General features: G+C 29.2%; 1 protein-coding gene across 1 annotated transcript in view; it reads left to right on the top strand.

Moving 5' to 3' along the window:
- LOC136978889 (superkiller complex protein 8) overlaps positions 1-24,455 on the top strand; it is a 44,690-nt gene that overhangs the window by 4,909 nt on the left and 15,326 nt on the right. Inside the window, exons 2-5 of the mRNA XM_067274728.1 lie at positions 3,612-3,639; positions 11,399-11,504; positions 13,683-13,768; positions 21,493-21,579. Of these exons, the coding sequence (XP_067130829.1) occupies positions 3,612-3,639; positions 11,399-11,504; positions 13,683-13,768; positions 21,493-21,579 (307 nt within the window). The remainder of the gene's footprint in view (positions 1-3,611; positions 3,640-11,398; positions 11,505-13,682; positions 13,769-21,492; positions 21,580-24,455) is intronic.

The following is a 24,455-nucleotide window of genomic DNA, read 5'->3' as shown; positions in this document are numbered from 1 at the left end:
TTCTTAAATCGTACTTTGAGATCCTATCATTGGTTTGCATCTTAAGAATCAAAATCTTAATCAATAATGTATTAATACGTGTGTAGATTCGGCTGATGGTCTTCGCCAATTCTTGGCAGTCATTGCAGTTGTAATCCGTTGCTTTTTATTGGTTCCTGCGCAAAGTTCATATACCCATATCTCACATCATGTGCATTTGATCATACTTTCTTTTACGTCTTCTTGGCATAATTTACAGTACCAACTGTTATTTTCATTTTTTTCTTATTTCTTTTTATATTCTCCTTTTGTGATATTTTATTAGTTTTACTTTTCTTTGCACCAAGATTCTTTGATACGTTTTTGTTCTTGAATTCTTCTATTTTATTATCGAGCTCTTTTTTATAAGGACTTTCTATAAGAACAAGAACGCAACTTATGTGTGGTATGTGCTAGCAGAGAGAGCATGATTATTCCATAGTCCCTTGCAAGATAAATGGCATCAATGTTCTTCGTGTGCGTCGAATGACCGTCTAAGATGAGAAGAACTCGATTGTCTTGTGATGTTTGCAGTCTCAGACACTTTATAAAATGTTTGAGCCATTCGACAAATAATGTACTCAGAATCCATCCAATTTCTGAACAACTGTACAACGTATTCGATGGCCCTCCACGCTTTAAGTCATCTGCCATGCTTTTACGTTTATATATGAGCGTGGGTGGCACGAATTCTCCAGCAGCGTTCATACAGCAGAAGCGTGTGGTGTTGATACCACGTTCGCTACTAGTGACAGCTCAAACCTGGTGTTTCCCTTTTTGAGCCAAAATTTTAGAAAGCTTATAAACCGTCATTATATATTTTTTAATCGCTTTTTCCATATTTTCTTTATTCCAAGAATTATATTTTCTTTTTGACATGTTCTAAAATTAAAGACAATTTAGTTTTAATTTGTTTTGAACTTTTGCGGTTATTTTTGAAATCAGTAACTTAGTAAAAAAATAACAGTTTACGAATCGGTAATAGCTTATTGTGACATTCATCTAAAATGGTTTTCCTAAATCGTACCAGTATGTTTTAAGAACTTGCCTGGAGTACGAAATAGGCGCAAGAGTCAAACAAGTTTTACATTTGCCTCCAAGAAATATGACAACAAATACTCATATATCATCACATCAGGTGAAATCACAAAAATACGCATTAATACGTCACAGATAGTTAAAAAACTTATACACGATCCAATTTGAAGAACGTTCTTACGAAATGTGCAAAAATATTACAGAAAAAGTTGAAAAAAACTTACCTTTTCAATATTTTTGTCGGAAGCAGCGTAACAGCGTGTTGTCTGTCAGATGGTAATATGGCCGACTGTTATTTACTTTTTTTGTCACTAAAGGCACTAATAGCTATTACCAGAGTCAAGATATAAGAGAAGTACGAATTAGGCGCAAGTACGAATTAAGCAAGTTTCCCCTATATATGTATATGATATATATTTGACGAAAACTATAAAAAATTGATACATTTTAAAAATTTCTTTATGAAAGTTTTTTTGTCATAACTCGAGAAGTGACTGTAGATCATTAGGACTGAGCAGTATTAATATTCTGATATTTATTATACTCTTAATTTTGTACAGTTTAAAGGTTGGCATGGAAGTAAAGTATATATCCATTGCATGGTAAATAATGAAATTTGTAACTAACCATATATATAAAGGAGCTTCAATAAGGACCACAGCAGTAGCTAATAGTATTGTATTAACAGGGAGAACTTTTACTTTCATTTTCTCAAAATGTTAATTTTGCTTCTTACTTTTTTTTTCTACAGATCTCTTAAATTCAAATATCACATCATATGCCAATTAATATCTGTCAGATTAACAAAATAATATAAAATAAAAAAAGAAAATTACTAAAGTTTACATTAGAGAACTAAATTTAAAATAGAGCCAACTAAGGTTTTATAACAGGAGATTGATTAGAATGCAACCCATCATTATTTAATTAACCTCAGGAATTAAATTACAGACAGCCATTCCTCTTTCCTCCCAGGGTATTATTCATTCGGGAACGAATAAACTTTGTACCTGGCAGTGCAGAAATATAGGTAACACTACAACCGACTACACAACAGTTATTTTTTTGAAGTTTTGTGTGGCAGAAAGCTGTGGTTCATTATTACAGGAAGAAAACAAGTACCACATTTCAGTACGTCTCCAACCCAAAGATGCACGTGTTTTCCTGAAGCAGTTTTCTTTGCCTGCGTACAGGTGGCGCTCAACTCAGTTCCACTAGCTCTATTAGTTTCAAAAACTGAATGCCCTATTGGGAAACATTGCACTTAGACCATCAGCTCCTTTTATCACATTTATAATAAATAATAGCTAATTAAACAAATTATTTAGATAATATGTTTGATTTGGTGGACAAATGAAAACAGTTCGTTTTTAAGTATACCTATTTAAAATAAAAACACTGACTATTTGACTATTTAATTATTTTTATAAATTATTATGCTATTAATTAATAATATAATTTTAAAAATAGTTTGAGGTATTCCTCATTTTTATTTGTAATATAGAATAAGTAAAATTGAATACAGCATCATTTTAGCATTAAATATCTGAAAAATTTTAAGAATTTAGCTGAAAGTAGGAATTTTACAGATTCAAATTATTCAATTGAATGATAATTTGATTATGAAAAGTATTCAAATGAAACTATCATTACTGTTTACTAAGGAAAAAAATTTATTAAAATAGTTTCACTTTCTAAGATAATGAAAGTTTCATCAGCAAAATAAAATTACAATTTTTTTTTTGTTTATTGTATTGGCATTGTTCACATGGCAAAAGAAATCCATTAATTTTTTACCAAATTATGAAATCCATCTGAAGATAAGACTTTTTTAGATAACATATCAAAACATTATAATAAAACAGGACAAAAAGCCAAAATAAAGTCATTTGGAATATTGGGTAGGTATTAAGAATATTGCAAAATATATCAAACTTTTTAATTTTAGAATAAATTTATTTAGATCAATTAATATTTTCAGTTATATAATCTCAGTTAAATACAAGTATATTAATAAACAGAATGTATAAAGTTCTTTTACATTTTAAATATTGTTTTATAAAATTAAAAAATAATCAAATTGAGGACATTGGTTATAACAAAACGTTTCTTAAAATAAAAATATTAACCAAACTATGTCCAAAATATGACTGAGACTGAAAAATTTCTCACATTTATGCAAAAATACTAAAGCCACAAAAAAAATGAATAGCAACATTTGAGTGTTTGGCAGTTAAAATTTCTTTCAAAAATAATCTGCTGGACTATCAATGTTGATTTGCTCATTTAAATTGTTACCAGTTTTGAGTTAGTTATATTTCAAAAATAATATAAAAACATTGCTAAAGACTCTAAATATTTTAAAATTTATGTTAGTTATTTACTGCTTTGCATATTATTTAAAAAATAACTGAAATAGTATGCTCATTATCCAAAAATACTTTTGAAATAAGAACTTTTTATATTTTTGATATAATTGAGAAAAAATGTTATTATTTATATTAATTTACATAATTTCATATTCTAAATAAAATTTTATTTTTTAATGTTTGCAGTATTCCATTATATTCAAACAAGAACAAGGTAAATGTAAAATTTATTTTACAAACTAACAATAGTAGTAATAATGTTTTTAAATATGGACTTTAAGTCTGATGTACAGTACAGTAGGCTTTCAATTTAACAGACAAAATATGTCCTAAAAGAAAACATTAGAACTTTTTTACATGTATGTATGTACTGTATTTATGTGATATATCTATATGTGTGTGTATGTAGATTGGGTCAGTGAGTTAGCATTGATGGAAACACTCTCTTAGTTGTATTGCATAGTTTTTGAAGTGTTTAATTAAGTTTGACTTCTGTTCTGTTTTTCTCACACTCCATTATAGTAGTGAAGTGCTTATGTTAGGACTTTTGTGTGTCTATCAGACATGTCCTTGTGCATGCACAATGACTCTGTTCACTTTCGTTACCTAAGTGTTTTGTTCAATCCATTTATTGTGCATGTCCACGCTTGTGTGCAAAAGGGAACTGAACATTTTTGTTTACAGTCACTGTAAGCCATAGTAAAAAACTACCCGGTTCCTCTGGAATCTATAAACACATCCCTTACTGTGTACAGTAAGGGATGTGTTTATAGGGACTTACATCTCCACATCCCTTACTGTATATTCAGTGAAAAATTCTTCTGAACAATTACTTGCTTCCAAGAATTTATAAAATTTATTTTAAACAAAATTAATATTTTGCTTTTGTGGAGCATACTATCAGATCGGCTTGACCAAGCTTATTATATTTATAACTGTTACCAACATATGCATAAACAGCATGATTCCTTTCTTCCTGCCTGGCAATATCTCCTCACTCTTTCACATCAACTGCTGCCATTGTAGCTTGACCTTCCCTGCTTATTTACTTTATCTGAGACTATCACCTTTTTCTTCAAATGCTAGCACTTGTCTTTTGACTATCCACACCTGAGAATGGCTAATTAACCAAGTTGAGAATGTTGGTGCTCTTTTTAAAATCCCACTGTTAAAGGTGCATTATGTAATTAAACTGATATTTTAGCAGTATATATAAATTACTCCATGTACGTTTATAATAATAATTAATTTATACTTACACATTATAACAACAATTTAATAAATTTTGTACATTTTAAGTTCATTATTATTATATGTTTTAAAAATTCATTTTATTTTTAAGGACTTTTGTCAGTTGCAGACAACTCTTTCTCCAAATACTTCATTAAGTTGAAGACCTACTGTATTGTCTATAAGAAATTTAAATTAAATTTTGTATTGGATATTAATATGTAATAAACATCCTGAAGTCCAATACTTGACGAAAAAACTTTTAATGTTGGATTTTTATTTTTACAGAAGAACTCAGTTCAGGAATTTCCACATTAGAAGTTTTTTCATTAAGAAGTTTAATTTCAAAATCCCAATTTTTTCCTCATATAAAATATTCCCAAACAATTGCCTTAAATAATTGGGCTATAGATCTGCTATTTTGATGATTAATACTAAGTAATTTGCTACTATATATACCTCACCAGAGCTGCCTGAGTGCCATTGTTGAAATGTACAGTACTTAGGCCATGGACATAGGAGTCATCCCCAGCTGGCACCATAATTAACCATATAAGTTTATATCTAAATTTAAATACATCTGGAAGCAAAAGCTTGCTTGGGGTCCAGGTGGCACAACTGGCAAGAGCACTGCAAGGCAAGCCGAGATTGCGGGTTCAAGCCCCACCCTGGACTAGTTCTTTTCTTCCAGATATTTCTGAATTATTTAATAAATGATTAAAATTATAATTATTAATTTAAATAAGTGATTGCACCTAACATCCACCTCTAGTAGCAAATTATTTAGTATTAATCAAATTGGAGTAGCAGATTTATAGTCCGATTAAGCAAATATTTGGTTATGTATGTATATAAATATATATCAGGATCAGGCTTTGGGATGTTTGATATACTTAAAATATTCCACTTAAGAAGTTTTTTAACTGTGTCCTATCATAAATTTTTCACATTTAATTACATATGGAAAAGGAAAATATTACATTAGGAAATGCACAAAGTCTTATGTTATATTGTGTGTGTGACTGGATTCCTTTTAACATAGATTTTACAATTTTATTACATGGTTATCTAGCAATAATAATTGCAATAAACAGTATATAAAGGCCAGTCATTCCCCCCCTTGTGCATAACTGTGGTATCTTATATATATATATATTGCAGTGGTATTGCAGACCTTCTCTTATATATATATATATATATATATATATATATATATATATATATAAGAGAAGGTATGCAATACCACAAAATGGTGTAAATGTAACAGATATAGCATGATGTGGTTAATGGTTAACGTAAGATGTCACATACTGAACATTAGTCATCAATAAGAATTAACTTGCAGGTGTAAAATCTATACAGGTACTCCTCACTTTACGACTGAGTTCTGTTCCGACAACTATGTCGTTAAGCGAATTGGTCGATAAGCGAGGAGCTTGTGCCAGGAATATAGGATTGTTGTAAAATTATACAAATTATGCAACAAACTTCAAATTTATTCATAAAAAGACTACTATAGTATGCTATTATCCTATTATAGTACTATAAGACAATTACAGTACGTGCAAGCCTATTATAGTATGCCTAGTGACATGTCACTGTTCGCCACTGATCAACACTTAAGCTAAGAAAGGGGAGTTCCTGAATTGCAGGTCGAAATTTGATTGGTCGTAAGTGCGAGTGGTCATTAAGCAGATAGGTCGTAAAGTGAGGAGTATCTGTACAGGAAACTGTTGTTAGTTTGAAATTCAAAGGACAAAATAATTGTGACTTTGAATTATCTAGTTTCACATTATCAGAGATTTATGTATTTCTGTACAATATGTGAAATGCTATGTAAGTGATGTAATTTATTAAGCAAACGGAATACAGCTATGTATACAAAATGCTACTTTTGTTAATTAATAATTATTATATTATTAATAATATAATTAAACTGCAGGTAAATAGAACATGTTCAATGAGAATCTCACAGGATGCCAGATAAGTTTCATAAAATCTAAAGCAGAATTCTTGAAATGTAGCCCAAAAAGTAGTAGTCACCCAAATCTAGTATCATAGGCCTACTAGATTTGGGCAACTACAATCTGCTACTTGTATACCTGAAGAAGACAATTTGAAATTGTCAAAAGTACTTGTAGAAATTTTTCAAATAAAATAATAATGCTGTCAGACAGTGTAAATATTTTCTTAAACTGTTTGGCATCGCCTGAAGCAATTTCGAGCATTTGTAGCCCAATCTTGCAATCCCAAAACCCAGCCGTATTTTATAAGAGAAAAGAGGTAGTCCATATATAAAGTGACACCAGAAAATATGTTACTGTTAAAGCAAAGCCATGTTGACCAAATTAGAGTTGGTTTTGGTCTGTTATTCTCTTAAATTATGGATGCATGTGAAATTTGACCCAAACACAAATTAACATACATATATCACATTTTGGACAGAATTTCAATTTGGAATTTCAAAGTAGCCATATTTCAAACTAAACAGATTCCTTAACATGTGCTGTACTTCTATAAACATCTCAAAGCCCAATGTTTTTAATAATAAGCTAAACAATTTGTTGTGGGACTTGAACTCATAATAAAGTCTCAGGTTCAAGTCCTATCTGGTCCAATTCTTTTCTTTCAGAATATTATAAATTATTTAGTAAATATTAATTTAATTATAATTGTTAAATTTAATAAGAGATGATACCTAATGCAAACATTACAGATCTGTATATACAATAAGCAGTACTGAATATACCTCTAGAATCAAACTACTTAGAACTTAATTATTAATAATAGCAGTAAAGTAGCCCAATATAATATGGCAATCATTTGACTTATTCCTTAACATGTAAATTTCTATATCTCTGGCTGGGACAAATAGCACATTATGAATTAATGGGATTTTGTTTTGACACATCTTTCTCCTGTTTTTGGGACAAATAATTTTAAAGTGCAAAGCACATTGTATGAGCTGATTTTCTTGTGAGTGGCAAACTCTTATAAGTAACATTTGTTTCTTAATAATAGTAACAGGTATATTATTATAAATTAGAACTAACTTTTTCTTTTTAGAAAAGCTTGATTATCATATTTTACAATAGTCATCAGTTTTAATTTACAATATTGATTGGCATTTTATACATAATTTTGGTTTAAATTTCTTATAAAATTATATAATCCATGAATCATTAATTTTATCTGACAGATAACTAATTCTGCAATAAAAAAATAATTCAGATATCTCAGTTGCATAAGATCTACACTTTTAAGGCCCTGGTAAGAAGGGCTTACATTCATTGTTCTATGGCAGAAGATAGGAAAACAGAGCTGAATTACATTTCAAGCATAGCCAGGCTGCATGGATATTTATCACACCTTACCAATGCTCTTGTTGTATGCCAGGAGCATCTGGCAGAAACATTACAATCGAAGGACAAGCCCTTCTTATCTGCTACTTATAATAAAGTCCTTGCCAACATCTAACAAAGAAATTTCATGCTTTACAAGTAACATAATTGCGTACAGGAGATCTCCTACTGTTTTCTCTAGTATTAGAAACGATAAGGACCAATTTGACCAGAATTGTATCCCGGGAGTCTATACTATCCCTCTTAACAATCATAGGGTGGGCCATCCATGTGAATATATTGGAGCTACTGCACATGGTCTAAAAATGAGGATCAGGAAGCATAAATATACAATTCAGAAAATTCTATCCTATCTATTACTGTATTTTGCTGCATTCTCAGTGATAACAATGTCTATGTTAAATTTAACAAAACCTGATTACAAAAATGTTGCAATGACCCTGCCAACCTGAAATATCTTGAACAACTGGAAATATTTAAAGCATTAGGAGAGGGACAGCAATTAATTTTAAAGAAATGAACTCATCAGCCATGTGGAAGGCATGCAATAGATCAGTGGTCCCCACCCTATGCCCGTGGGCACCATGGCGCCCGCCAATCGTTTTACGTGTGCCCTCCACTGTGCGACCACGATAAAAATAAAAATATTTTGGTTTTCAATAAAATGCTATGTAAAAGTTTTTTCACTTTGAATGATTAACCATTCAAAAGTAGAAATGGCGTCCAACACAGATGAAAGCGAAATGCGAAATGCGACCGATCTCTTTTTCCCCTCCGCCAAATCTGCACCAATTCAATTTCCCATACCTGAAATGAAGTAAAACGGTCCATTCTGAATACCGTAAAATCAAAGTAGGGAAACGTGTAGAGCCCGTAACTTGGAGTGACCTAGAAATTTCAGCAGTCGTTAACTAAAAAAAAAAAAAAAAAAAAAAAAGTCAACAGCCATCCGTGTGTCAGAAGTAATCTCCGCCACGATATCTCTCGCACCATCTAGAAATATTCCTGGGTGACACCATGATATCCGCACCGGGTGTCACCCATGCTAATGTCACATTATATAAGATTTGTTTAGAAGCAACTTATTTAAATGGGGCCCCAATTTAAATTTTGTCTATGGCCCACTAGAGGCTTAATCCGGCGCTGTTAACTATGTCCAAATATAAATTCACCTTGAAAAAATAAATGGTGCCCGTCGTCCAGCCGGTATTCTAGAATGTGCTCTTAGGTACAAAAAGGTTGGGGACCCCTGCAATAGATCTTGGTCAGGTTTTGTTTTTATATTTATATTTCATATAAATTTGGTGTTTTTTTTAAAAACTGGAAGGCAGTTTGAAGACTAATTTAACCTTGTTAAATGCAACATTGAGCATGCACATATTTTCATGACATGCAACTTTTTAAAAATGTTTGGAATTTGTGTTCTTTGGACAAATGTTCCATTACTTCGAAACCTGAGGATGACTTGAAAACGGATGAAAATGTTTGTTTAACAATTAGTTAAATCAAATTTTTGCTGGTTTGTTGGTAATTGCATATTTCATCTATTTTGGTTAAAAGTGCATAAATACTAAGGTGCTAAAGCTGATATAAACACCAACTGAAACCCTTCCAGTTTAATCTAAATTATTTAATTAAATATTATAATTATTAATTTTAATATGAGATGGTGCCTAACCCCTCTAGTGTCAAATTCATTTGTAATTCATAATTATTATTTCCAAATTATTGCTCGATTATTTATGTTAGTTATGGGGTCTATATGCTGAAGCTGTTTCCAGTGCTTGGAGATCTTTTTACAAGATCTAAACGAAAAGGGCTTCTTAACATGATTACACCTGCAATTTCCTTGTTTTTTTGTGTGTTTATCTTACTGTATTATATTACTGTATAAATTCAAAATTTAAAAAAATTTCAAATTTATTTTAATTTGGAAATATATTTAAAATTTCTTTGTTTTACAGTTTATAACATTCTAGATTTTGAATTTAATTCCTTTTTCTGCATTATTTTAAATCTTATTCTATTCTATGTAATGTTACTTGGGGATGACCATTTAATAGGGACAAAAATGTTCGTAATAAATATCCTTGCTGGAGTTAGAGTTGTTTTAATTTTTAAGCATTATTAAGAGAAGTAACTAATTGTGTAATTCTTGTGTGTGTTCAGTCTACTTCTCCTGGGCTTTGGTTATCATTCTGTATCATTATTTTTAATCTTAAAATGATTGTTCAATCAAAACTTGAGGGAGGTCATTCCAAATCTCATTTGGTTTTTTTTTCATAGACTTGTTCCATGCACCCCTTTTCAGAGAACAGTTACATCCCTGCCAAGTCTTCTAATACTAGTTAACATTAGGTTCAATTCAAGAAAATTAGCATCAGAAGAAATTGGTGGAAATATCTTTCCAAATAATCATTTCAATTTTATTATTCATCTTGGAGATATGATTGAATCAAGTTGATATATGTGATAAAGCTTTATCACCTTTGGTAAAATCTGACTTTGTCCATCCATAAACATTTCAAAGTCCAATGTTTCAATAATAAACTAAATAATTGCCATAATTTAATTGGGCTACTTTACCATTATTATTAATTAATAATTAAATTTTAAATAATTTGCTATTAGAAGTAAGCATTAGGTGCCTTCGCTTATTAAATTTAATAATTATAATTAAATTAATATTCACTAAATAATTTAGAATATTCTGGAAGAAAAGAATCAACCAAGAGGGGGTCTTGAATTCGCAACTCCCACTTACCATGTAGTTGTGTTGCCAGTTACACTACTTATACCTCTGCCTGACCTTTTGCTTCCAGACATATTTAATGTAGACATAATCATCTATGGTTACTTACAGTGCCAACTGGGGACAACTCCTATACCCAAGGCAACTGATCACTATGGTGCTCAACTGGCTATTACTTTGCCCTGGCATTTGTGTGTGTGGTGTGTGTGTGATTGGTGATTAGAGGCCGTGGGCATAGGAGTCGTTTCCAGTTGGCACCATAAGTAACTGTGGATGGTTATATTTAAATTAAATGTCTGGATGCAAAGGGTCATGTGGAAGTCTGGGTAGCATAACTGGCAATACATCTGCTTACTGTGCAGATGCATTGCCATTTCATGTAAAATTTCACTTTCATTATCAAAGCATTTGATAAATTGATATATTTTCATACAAAAATGTAAATAAGAGGATTTTTTAGTGTCTAGTGGGACATATGTTGGCCATTCTCGTTCTACAAATTTAATTTATAAAATAGATTTAATTATCTCAAAACATATGATAAGATATATTAAGAAAATAGTTATTAAATTTCTTTATATTTTGAAGAATAAATATGGAAAGCATTTAATTATTTTGAAATTTTTTAGCTCACGATGATGGAATATGGTCATGTGCTTGTGGTAAAGGAGAGAAAGATGGAATAGATTATGTAATTACAGGTTCTGTAGATGATTACGTGAAGTCTTGGAAATGGTAAGATTTTGTCTCAACAAATGTACTGTTATTAAAATATTGAATTAAAAATTGTAGGTTTAATTTTTTATTAATTTGGTTTATCAATATGATTTTTATTTTAATTAAGAATCAGATAGAATAAAACTTTAAGTAAAATATTTTACTGATATTGATAATTGATAAATATTTATAATTAACAGGTATTTGTGTAAGATAGGTAAAGAAAATAAATTTCTCATATTTCTTACTTTATATTAAATTTATTATTCAGGTGTATCTTAAAGCAAATGTATAATCTGAAAAATGTATAAAAAATATATCAACAGTTTTATCAATTATTTTGTTTTGAAGACAATGCACTTTGCTTGAGAGATTCCACCACAAGTCATCAAAATCTTTGTTAAATAACATTTAATTTGTGAAAATAACCAGAGCAAAACTATCTGCCAGCTTATTTTAATAATTAAATATTCAGTAATTTTGCTTAGAGATAGTTGTTAGATGCTGTCTTCTGATAAAATTAATAATTATAAATAATTTAAATATTAATTTATTTATTATTATAGGATTTTGTCAGATGGCAAAAATTTTTTTGTAAAATAAAAAGACACAGTCGATCCAAAGACAATCCATATTTATTATTATTATTAATTTTAATTTTAAATTGATTCTTCCAATTTGTGAGATAAGATAGCTGAATGGCCAAGTGGCAGCCTACCACTCTGGGAAATGCAGTTCAGACAGGTTCAAAACTCTGGACTTTTTTAGTGATGATAGATATGTTTGGCTCTGTCACTCACCACCTGGCCATACAACTGTGAGTCTGGCTGAACCTATAATAGACTTGATAAAAAAAAAGTCTCTCAGTGATCACAGGTGAAAAAATTTAAAAAAAAAATTTTGAGACAAAATTTATAGTTCCCATCTTATTATTGTGTGTTGAAATGGACAGAAAAGTATTATTTAAATTCTCATTATTATACTTTCTATTCATTTTGCTTCTTGCTATATTTCAAGGGTGGGCAAGCAAGAGATCAGTGGGAGCTGAAATGTAGGTTTTGCAAAATGCATGGGAGCCGCAGTTCTGTACTGTCATGGCAGATAGTATGGCAAGGCATGCGATTTTATTATATAATATAAAATAAATATTGAATTTTTTTAATAAACATATTTTCACAAAATTATAAAAATAAAATTGTAAAAATAATAATAAAAAACAGAAATTAACACTTTTAGCAAGAGCCACGTTTGCCCATGTCTGCTATATTTGATACACCTTTTTTTATTCTCATCATTGACGATTGTAAAATCAAAATATCAATTAACTTTGAAAAGCTTTGAAGATGCCCTACATCCTGCAGTATCAAATATTCAGTCAAGACTAACTCTATGCAAAAATAAACAAGTACATCCATCTCATTAGTATGCAAATTTGCTTTTGTCCTAATAAATGATAATAGGTGGCAAAATTACAAGTATGACAACGAATTGTTTGGAATTAAATTTTTTGATTTATTATTAGTTAATGTTTTATTCGTATATTTATTTTATGTACCTATGTATGTATCATAGGTACTGTACATAAAATACAGAGTTGCACAAAATGTTCTTGGACAAAAAGGAGTTGCAAATGCAAAATGTTTAAGAAGTCCTGATCTAAATGAAAGACAAATAAATTATATTAGCTAGTTTTAATGTAGTGTGAATAACTTTCTTCTGTGCTTGGATTATATGTTTAGGTTATAGATGATGATAATTTATAAAAATTCAAACTGGATAGATAAATTGAGTTTTTTATAGTTTCTTTTACCAACTATCAAATAAAATATTTGAAATTGATAACTGGTTTTTAATAATTACTAATATCTTTAAGTGTTTTACAAGATTTTATTTTATATTACTATATTCAAAATGTTTAAATTTGCATTACGTAACTGAAAATTCATGATTTTCAGTTTAACTTAAGTTGTTTATTGAATTTTTTATTGATTAATTATAAATAAATATTTTGTATTAAAATTAATTAATTTTAAATATTAAAGACCTGATTATAAATCTTTGTGTTATTGGTTATACTTTATTGAATTTATTATCTTAATAAATTGTTTTACGCATTAAATTAGTTTTTGACATTAGATAATTTTAATAATTTGATTTGTTTTGAAATTGTATTTAAAAATGTGTTGTTTGTTACAGGAATGAAGATACTTTGGAATTAAGACACACGTTTGAAGGTCATGCTTTAGGCATAGTTTGTGTAGATATAAATCATGATGGTTCAGGTAAATAATAAATTTCAGGGAAATAATGTAACTTTATTAGATTAGTGAAAAACTAAATGAAAATTATTTATTTTAAGCAAGCAAAATTCAAATTTTTAAATAATTCAAACTGTAGATACATTTTAAAATTTAATTGAAGTGTACAGTGGTACCTTGACTTACAAGTGTCCCAACTTACAACTTTTTTGAGAGAAGAATTGTCTCTTGGTCAAGTGTTTGCTTTGAGTTGAGAGCTAAAATTTGGGTTACAAGCCAGCTTCAGATACTCCACCTCTAGTTGGCACAGCAAACCGTAGATTAAGAAAAAGAAGAGGGAAAACTACCATAATTTTGTCATTTTCATTACTCTTCCAGTGTGTGGCAGGTTAACTTATAGAAAAACACGTGATCAAGTGATGTAGGCATTAGCTCACTTCCGTGTTGTGTGCAACACCACCATCTCTCATTTCTCAAATTTTTCATCTTTTCTTTATCTATGCAGCAAATGCCACAACATTCGCAAAACCTGTTTATTGCAGTACATTCTATTGTGTTTTTATACAATATTCGTTATTTATAAGTATATTTTTCTTAATTAAAAACATGTAACGAAAAAATTGCAGTGTTTTGGGGATCCGGAATGGATTAATGGCATTTCAATGGAGAAAATTGATTTGACATACGAGTAATTTGAATTAAGAGTTCCATCACAGAACGAATTAAACTCGTAAGTCAAGGCACTACTGTATTTGATAATTACGACTGATTGATAAAGCAATATCTACCAATATTATTATATATAAATAAAAAAGATGTTAAATTAGAATGTACATGCTAATAACAATTTTTTAATTTGAACAAAATTTATTTTTTCTCTTGTTTTCTTTTTTTGATTAGTCAAAATCTTTGTGTTACAAAATTATACTATAAAGTGAGTAAATTTAATTTTAAGAATGTTTATGCAACATTATACATACACAATGTGTACCAGAAATAAGAAAACAATTACAAACATTTCTTAATTAGTAGGATTTAAAGCATCTCGAAGTTTATGATGAAAAATATGATTAGATTTTATCATAGAAAAAAGCTTTTGTTTAACTAGAGTAAATTCAATATTTGAATCTAAAATAAAAGACCTACTTCATTTAAACCTTTTTAGGTTTAAAGAAAATATAACTTTAATTGAATGTATTTTAATTAGTTATTTTTAATCTACTCTATTTGAATGTTACCAAAATGGAATATGTCAAATGATATCAAACAGTGTATAATTGGAATGAGAGAGGATGGTGAAACTCAACTACAAATAGCAAAAATGTTAATGATCAGTCAGAGTGCAGTTTCAAAAATATTAAAGTGGTATAAAAGAATGGTGAGTTGGAAAATAAACTAAATAATTGTAGACAGAATTGAAAAACTGTACAATGTAAAGATAGTCTTAGGAGGTTTTGCTATTAAAAATTGCTTCAAAACTGTTTGTGAATTAAGTAAATTATGGAATAAAAGTGGCATCATGGCATCTAGATGTACTATACATTGTGGTATATGTTAAAAGAAATGGGATTCCAGATGTGTATACAAAAAAAATTGTTAACTGCAATTCAATGAAAGAAATTATTACAGTGGCTAAAGAAAGAGAACATTACACCTACAAAGATTGAAAATGAGTTTTATTTTCAGATTAATCAAAATTCCTTATATTATTTGAAGAAATTAGTGATTCCAGTTTACTACAGCTAATCACACTTCATAATATGAGGCTGCTTTGTTGCAGCTAGAGATATGGTTTTAGCCATCTGCTTTTTAAATACAGTGGATGATTGGTTAACGAACATAATCCATTCCAAGACTTCGTTCGCTATCCGAATTGTTCCTTAACTGATTATCAATTTACCATAGGTTTTTATGGGAATTTGATTAATTCATTCTGGAAAAATAAAAAATATATACTTTCTTACTATGTTTATTTAAATGTACTAATAAAAATACATATATACACAGTCTTGCATTTTTATGTTTTTCCATTTGTGGGGGTTAAAGAATCTGCCTAATGTCAATTGCTTTTCTCTCTTCTTCAGGTTTTTCAGAAGTAATTAATAGCATTGTAACTGTAGAGATCACCAAGCCTATTAACCTCAACCTGGTTTGGATGCCATTTTAATACTGTTGTTCTGACATCCTCCCATTTCAAAAGATGTTTAAGATGTAAAGATGTTTATCATCATTAATCCTCTTTTTCAGAAGAAAACATATTTCACTGAGTTTCTTGGTGATCTTCATTCAAGAGTTTTTGGCATTCTTCTGTCATTAGATCAGTTTCAGGTTCCATTATGAGCTCTTCAATGTTCTTTATTTCTTATATGTGATTTTTGTTACTCCTTAATCTGCTTGAGTCTTCTTGATTATATAGTATCTTTCTTAGATAAGATTGAACTGCAGCCTACTGCCCAGCAACATCAGACATCTGACAACTTTGCTATTCCTGCACCTTTCAAATAATAAACCTATTTTGCACCTTTCAAAAATAAAAACCAACGTAAAACTTAACAAGTAGCCTGCCCGACAGTCTCGTGAATACTATAAAAGAATTGTTTCTGTCAGAAAAATAAAGGGCTGGAATTACAAGAGAGAGTTTCAAAGTTCGGAGGAATACTATCCAATCAGTATATATTGGGTTGAGCATCGATGTCGACATTTCCCATGCTCCAAAAGGTTTCGAATTGTTGTCTGAAGACAAGGGAAGACCAATCAGTATTCATTATTTTACGTCACTTTTTTTTTTATTGCTTCAAACACAATTGAGTGTTACAAATTAAGACACTTGGCAGGTTTTTCATCTTTTATTACATTGCTTTTTCCTGTGTTTGTTCTGTGAGGTGTTCGTTGTCCAAACATAAAAATCTTTTGCAAAAGTGTTCGTTATCCGATTTGTTCATTAACCGATAACCCTCTGTACAACCAAGAACTCAGAAATCTACCAAGAGATTTTGGAATACTATCTTATTTCCTTAAAAGAAAATCTGTTTTGTGATAATGATTTTCTTTTTCAACAAGATCTGGCTCCAGCTTATACATCATAGTCCAACCTGGCTTTTGGAACATGGAATTAATGTTTTAGGTTAGCCTGAAAACTCACCTGACTTTATTCTATTGAAAGTGTGTTAAACATTATGAAAAAGAAGACAAACTTTGTGATCTTATATTCTAGCTGATTTAAAGCAAACTATAGTACAAGTTTGAAATAGAATAACTGTAGAGCAGTGTTTCAAATTGAATCAACGCTTTGTCAAATAAAAGCAGTTAAGGCTAAGAGGGAGCCTACACTATATTAACAAATTTTAGTTAAAATATTACTGTTTACTTTTTAAAAATAATAAAAATTATTAAATATATTCTATTATTTTGAAAAATGAAGAATTGTTCCAATATTTTGAAATGCCTACACAAACTTTAAATATTATTTATATAAAATCCAAAGAAACAAGAAACTTTTAGTACTTTTTAAGATAAAAATAAAGGTTACTTGTTTATTTCCTTTATTATATCTTGTGAGTCTTTATTAATATAATGCTAATACATAAAATAACATGTGTGCTTTCATATCTTCTAAATAAATATTAGAACTTCTGAACAATTAAAATTTTATAATCTATAGTTTATTGAGACAAATCAGTTCATTCAAATTAATGGCCCTGAAAAATCATATTATCAGACATATAAAAAGCCAAACAGTTATCTTTTCCACAATTATATTTAATTAATTTCTAAATAATTTGTCACTAGAGGGAGGCGTTAGGTGCCATCTCTTATTAAATTTAATAATTATAATTAAATTAATACTTATATAATTTAGAATATTCTGGAAGAAAAGAATCGGCACAAAACAGGACTCAAATCTGCAACTCCCACAAACCATGCAGATGCACTGCCAATTATGCTACTCAAGTCTCTACTCCAATCTCCTCTTACAGATGTATTTAATTATGATACAACTATCCTCCATTATCAGACTAAAAAGTCTCTTGCATGGTGCATTTTAAATTTGAACTTAGAACTTAGCACCTGCTCAATCTTACACTGAAATTTAAAAATGTGTAAAAGCAATTTGCATATCAAATTCAATTGTTTCGGGCTCATCATTTGTGTGTATACATAAGTAATCAGCAAGCCTAATTATTATTAATAATCTGAAATAATTGTTATATTTGTTGAGTTACTTTCTGGACTACTAATTTAATTAACTAACTATATAATTTGATCTATATATAGCCTAATTAGATCCCATCTTGTAATAATAATTAATAAGTTATTTAGTTTATGAAATATGCTAGTTTGATTGATGCTCTTGCCACCATGCAAGAGATCTTTTAGTTTTCTAGCCATATGCTTGATGATATGATTTTTCAGTGCCACTAATTTGAGTCAACTGATTTGTCAATAAACTGTCTCTGATTAAATGAAGAAAAATCCAGCAATGAGTTGCATAATTTTCCTGGCTATTATGAGATCTTTATTTAGAAAATAACTTTTATAATTTTAATTACAATATAACTTAATAAAATTGTGTATGGTGCTATCTGTTATGAGATTTTGTTATAAAAAAACTTTTTATATTTTTCATTGCTATAAAATGACAAAAAGCTAATTTTGAGGGGTAGGGATGAGTTTTATAAAAAAAAAAAAAAAAGTATAAATGTTAATAATGAGTAAAATTGTCATTAAGCTTGACCCTACTGGAGATACAGTCTGTTGCAAAAATATAAACACACCCTACTTATTTCTATTTTAAACAATTATTATTGAAATTTGATTTAAATTTCCACCATTAGAGTTTTTTAGCGATTCTTTTAAATCATAATTAATGGTTTTTAAGAATGCCTCATGAAACAACATTGTCAGAGACAGAGATTTGTGAAATTTACTTTTTGAATGGTTCTGGTAAATCTTTGAGGCAAATTTTAGCTGCTATTAATTGCTCTATATGTGTCGTAAGAAATGTTTTAGGAGAGAATTATGGCAAAAACATAAGACCAGGAAGGTCAAACAATTTAACTTCCAGAGATGAAGGTAGGGTCTTTTAACTGTTAATAGCATGTCACTAAGCAAAGCCACTGGAAGTTTACCATCTCTGGTGTGTTAATACAACTGTTTGGAGACTTCGAAAAAAAAATGAAACTGCTAAATACATAAAAATGAAAGTCAAATTTAAATTAACTGATCTGCATAAATAACAAGATTGAAATGGGCAAATAATATGTTGTTATGGACTGATGAATGGAAATAAATTATATTTTCTGACCAATAAAGATGATCCAGTTGAATTTTCCTACTATTGGCATGATTTGAGAAAAAGTGAGAATGAGTAGACAACAAGGAGGAAGATATCCATAATGATATGGGAAGGTTTGTGACAGGGTGGTGCAGCAAATTTAGTTTACATTGATGGAAATATATTCAGAAAAATATCAAGAAATGTTACATCAAAATTTAATTACTGTAAACTTGCTGTGGCTTTGCTTAGTGACATGTTATTAACAGTTAAAAGTTGAAAACCTTACATTTATCTCTGGGAGTTAAACTGTTTGGTCTTCCTAGTTTTATGTTTTTGCCATAATTCTCTCATTGAGCTAAAACATTTCTTATGGCACATATAAAGCAATTAATAGCAGCTGAAATTTGCCTCAAAGATTTACCAGAGCCATGCAAAAACTAATTTCCTGAATCTCTGACTATAACAATGTTGTTCCAAGAGGCATTGTTGAAAACTTTATTAAGATTGTTAAAAATTTTTAATTATGATTTTAAAAAATCACTAAAAAACTCTAATGGTGGAAATTTAAACCAAATTTTAATAATAATTGTTTAAAATAGAAATAAGTAGGGTGTGTTTATATTTTTGCAATGTAATTAAGCTGATGTTCAATAAAATTACATAATCAGTTCAAACTTTTAAAAAACATTCTATTTTTGCAACAACAAAAAAAACTGAAATTTATTGTTGTTAATATTTTTAATTATTTGATTTTTATAAAAATTAATAAATTTACTATTAAGACCATAAGATAATAGATTGTATATACAAAATATCAAACTTTTTAATTTTAATCTAAAAATTTACAAAAAAAATGGGTGTGTTTATAATTTTTTTTATTCAGGAGGTCTCAAAACGGGAAGATTTGCATAAAACTCGGAGGGTGGAATTTGACATAATTCCAATACTTTCCCTTGTTATGTATAACAGCCAGGAAAGTATTGATAAAAGGAATAATTTTTAAATATCTCAGACTAAAATTCAAAATAAATAATTTCTAATTTTAATTACTACTTTATTTTGTGTAATAAACAATTGTTATTGCTAGAAAATATATTGTATAATTTGCTATTAAGTTTTAATAATCTCAATTTCAATTAAAAAATGAGATTAAAAATTTTAATTGTTCAGAAGCTGCAATATTTACATAGAAGATATTATTATTATGGTGTTGGTTGATTGTACTCTTTATGGCATAAAAAGTGCCTAGTGCTGGTGGACAAAGTCGAGGCATAATTACAGAAAACAAATTGTTTTGTTTATGTGCTGTTTGTGTATGTATCTCTGTTTAAGAATTTCCTTACTAAGTGACAAGTGTTAAGTATGGCAACCTTCTGTAGTGTGATGTATGTACTGTTGTGAAGTATGACACCTGTGATAGAAAAGACTACTGGCACAATACCTACATCATTTGTTCTCCACTAGTACTTTAATCCATAGGCAAGTTCTGAATATTTACCAATTTTTTCAGTGTATGTATTTTGAATATTGTGAGTATTTGGTACTGCTATGTCTATGGTATAAGTAATTTTGCTTTGTTTTGTCAATGAATGTAATGTCTGGTCTGTTGTGATCGATTATTTTGCCTATGGTTATAGGTTGGCCATAGTATATTTTGTATGTTATTTTCTATGATTTGTGTATTTGTAATATGGTTTCTCGGTATGTAGTACTCTGTGTTTGTGTGCAAGCTTTTGATGTATTATACAGGTATACCTCGAGTTATGTCATTCCCAATTATACGTCGTTTGTCAAAAAAGTGTATGGAAAAATAAAAATCAAGTTTAAATCAGTTTATTTGACTTTAAATCCGTCCGCCACAAACATTGAAGTCGTAATATCACTAGAAAAGCATTGAAAGCTCATAAAATCATATTAAAATATATACATTTACAGTAAATGTTAATATAATCATTATAAATTCTAGAGAACGAAACATGAAAACATCTGTGTTTCTGTGTTGTCGTCTTATTTAGCTGTCTTTAAGTGCTCATTATTGGCGTTTAGTTACGACGTAAATCAAAACTACACAAGTAATATGGATTAAAGTAACAATTAATAATTAATAATTAACAAGTAAATTCGACTTATGTCGACTCTCCTGGAACCAATTATCGACATAAGACGAGGTATACCTGTATTTGCTGTTTGAATATGTCAATGTAAGTTAATTTTGTTAAGATGTTTTTATTATCAAATAAATTTTCAAATTTCCAGTTTACCATCAGTTCATTCTGAATTAGATTTGAATTAACTTTTTTTAAGCATAACTAAAATAAAAACTAATAACTTCTATATTTTAGTCTGTTTTATTATTTCTATTGATACTAAAATATCAGAATGATTTATTCTGGATTTAAGAGTAAATGTTTGATAAATAATTATATCTTATACATAATTAGTTTTAATAATTATATAATTTTTAATATAGTTGCAGCATCAAGTTCTCTTGATAGCCACATATGTTTATGGGATTTGCAAAGTGGGCAACAGTTGAGAAGTATTGATGCTGGTCCAGGTAAATGGCTTCTTTTTCAAAATTATGTTTAATTATAAATTTTTTATATTAAGGTTTAAATTTCATAAGAGTATGTAATGAAGTTTATCCTAGTAAAATACAGATTTGTTCTATGATTTATTGGTGCTCATTAAAATAGTGTTACAAAATAGAAGAGCCCAGTTTTAATTATGATCAGAGAAAGTTATGCCCTTACAGTTCTAAATTTTAATTAATAATTTTACTTTTCTTTCAACATGACAACAGTTTCTGTTTGAATTTTAATCATTCACCACTTTTTATATTCAAAATGACTTTTATATCAATTTCAAACAAGTATATAAAATTATATTATATATAATTTTATATACTTGTTTGAAATTGATCTATAAATATATCAAGTATATAAAATGAATATAAGTATACATAAAATGATATATAATATCATATTATATACTTATTTGAAAAATTACTTTGATTGAAGATGCATCTGATTTGATGATAAAATTATGGAGTCATAATATACTGAATTGAAATAACCCACTAATTATATCAGGATAGCACTAGTTGATTTTTATTGTTGCTGAGAATTGTCAGATCAATTCACATAAGTAAGGTTTCACTTTTTTCATGGGAAAGAGATAACCAGATTAATTTTTTTTTTTTAATAATAAATTTTAATTTAACTGTTGTCTACACTGTGAATTTTTGAACATTGCAACCTTTACACACTATAGTTTGTTCAGAGAGAAAGTAAGGGAGATTTGAGGGTTCAGTGGATCTGGCTGAATAAATATCCAGAGGATTAGATGATCTATATAGACAGAAACTGAAGAGGGTTGGAGAGACTGAAGCAAAATGGCAAGGATAAAACTGGAGAACCAACAAGGATAGATGGGACTCCCTTGAAGTTGCCTTGGACAGAGAGTTCTCTCTCTGTCTCTTCTTGTTTAGAGTCTTGAATGCTATTTTCTTCCTTTTCTTCATCTAACTCTCAAAATATCTCTTGGATACCTCCAATGGACTTTTGTTGGACAATCAAATTCACCTGTCTTTTGGTTTATATTCTCAAATTTACCAAAAGTTTGGGTGGTTATTTGGAGACTAACTCTCTTTCCAGAATAGTGTTTTCTTATTATGATTGCTTTTGCCTGTTGTCTTGTTTTGTGTTAACACACTTTTCCCAAAGACAGACTAACCACACTGGATGAACACAGAACACAATTGAGATACACAATTTTCAGAATAATTCTATGTATTTATTTTATGACATAGAATTTTGTAAAATAAATACATAGAACTACTCTGCAAATTATGTCTCAAGATCATTCTGTTCCAGGTTTAATCCAATGTGATAAGTCTGTCTTTGGGGAAGTTCACTAGCACAAAAGTTTTCTTTTACTTGTCTTTTTGATTACAGTTAGAACTATTAGCATGAATAAGAGCCTGAAAAACAAGTTCAGATCATAAATTAGTTCAGATAAACAATTTGACTAACACATAAGTTTGCAGTTCATAGTCCGCATAGTTTTTATTTATTTAATTTATTTTTTCATTTAGAGTTATGACAAGGAAGACTTCACAAAATTTCTAATTATTTGTAAGCTTGAAAAGTTTTCGATTATAGTAATTTTTTAAATTGTAATTTAAAACATATTCTATAATAGCTAATTCAACTGATATATGATTTTAAAAGTTTGCTTGAAATTGATTTTCAATTTTTTTTATTGATATCTATATTTATTAATATTTACTAAAGAAATAAAGATGAAGAAATGTTATGCTAATATCAAACTGTCTTCATATTTGCAGTGTACCAATAAGTTCTGATAGAAATTTAAGAATCCAAAACTTAAATTTATTAAAAGAAAATTTTATAATACAAATATTACCTCAGTTAATATATGGTAATGTAGGTAATTTCTAAGCTTAGTTTTGAAAATGTTCTTTGGTCTATATTCTTCAATAGTATTATGAATATTTTCTATAGGAAAGTTTGCCCATTCTTGGGAGAAGCAATAACTTAAGAGCATTAACATTTGTATAAGATTTGGCACAGACCTTCAGCTGTGATTTTGGTCATATGGGATTAGCTTAGGTCAGACAATGAGCTTAGATCAGGATGATGTAGGGAGTCTTTCTTAGAAATAAAATCAGGAATATTCTCAGTTGCTAAAAGAACACAGGACTGGCTGTGAACAAGAACTGAATCTTGTTGGAATGTCCAAGTGCAAGAATTGCACTTATTCTTGAATAAAGTTTGAATTAATTTTTTACTTACTGGAACCAGAATATCTATTTTATAACTTCTGGCACTTACATTGACACATGTAGACAAGAAACAAAGCTTTGCTTTGCCTTCTCATCTGACACTAAACTAAACTATAATCTAGATGATGGATTCTTTGGAATTTACAGCGAAGCAGAGACATGTCTTCCTCTAATTTGGCATAGATATGATCATTTTAAATTTTTTATCCTGTAAAAAATTTTTTTGTTGAAGAGAATATTCTTGTCTATATCACTGTAAGCATCAGCAATGACTCAGCCTATTATTATTTTGAGTCTAGGTTGAAATATCACATATCTCATGTTTCAATACCTTAAGCTTGAAGTTCTCTTTGAGGAACCTGCTTCAAGACATTTATCTGCAAGGGTAACTTCTGGATTCTGATGTGGATTTCCTTCTGGATTCTAATGTGGAGTTCGTTAAGATTTTATCTCTTGGATGACCACTTCTGGGAAGTCATCAATATGATTGGTTTCCTCATACTCACGTATGGTGTATGATACACCAAATTTTGTGCAAAATTTCCAGATTTTAACAGAAAACAAATGTCTGCTTTTCTTGTTGTAAAATTGTTTGTTACTTTCTTTATAGCTATTTCATAATGAAT

Source organism: Centruroides vittatus, unplaced genomic scaffold, assembly GCF_030686945.1.
Source record: "Centruroides vittatus isolate TY-2023 unplaced genomic scaffold, ASM3068694v2 contig_1154, whole genome shotgun sequence".
In the NCBI taxonomy this organism is placed as follows: domain Eukaryota; kingdom Metazoa; phylum Arthropoda; class Arachnida; order Scorpiones; family Buthidae; genus Centruroides; species Centruroides vittatus.
The sequence above is the reverse complement of the archived record's forward strand: the minus strand, read 5'-3'. Positions and strand labels throughout refer to the sequence as shown.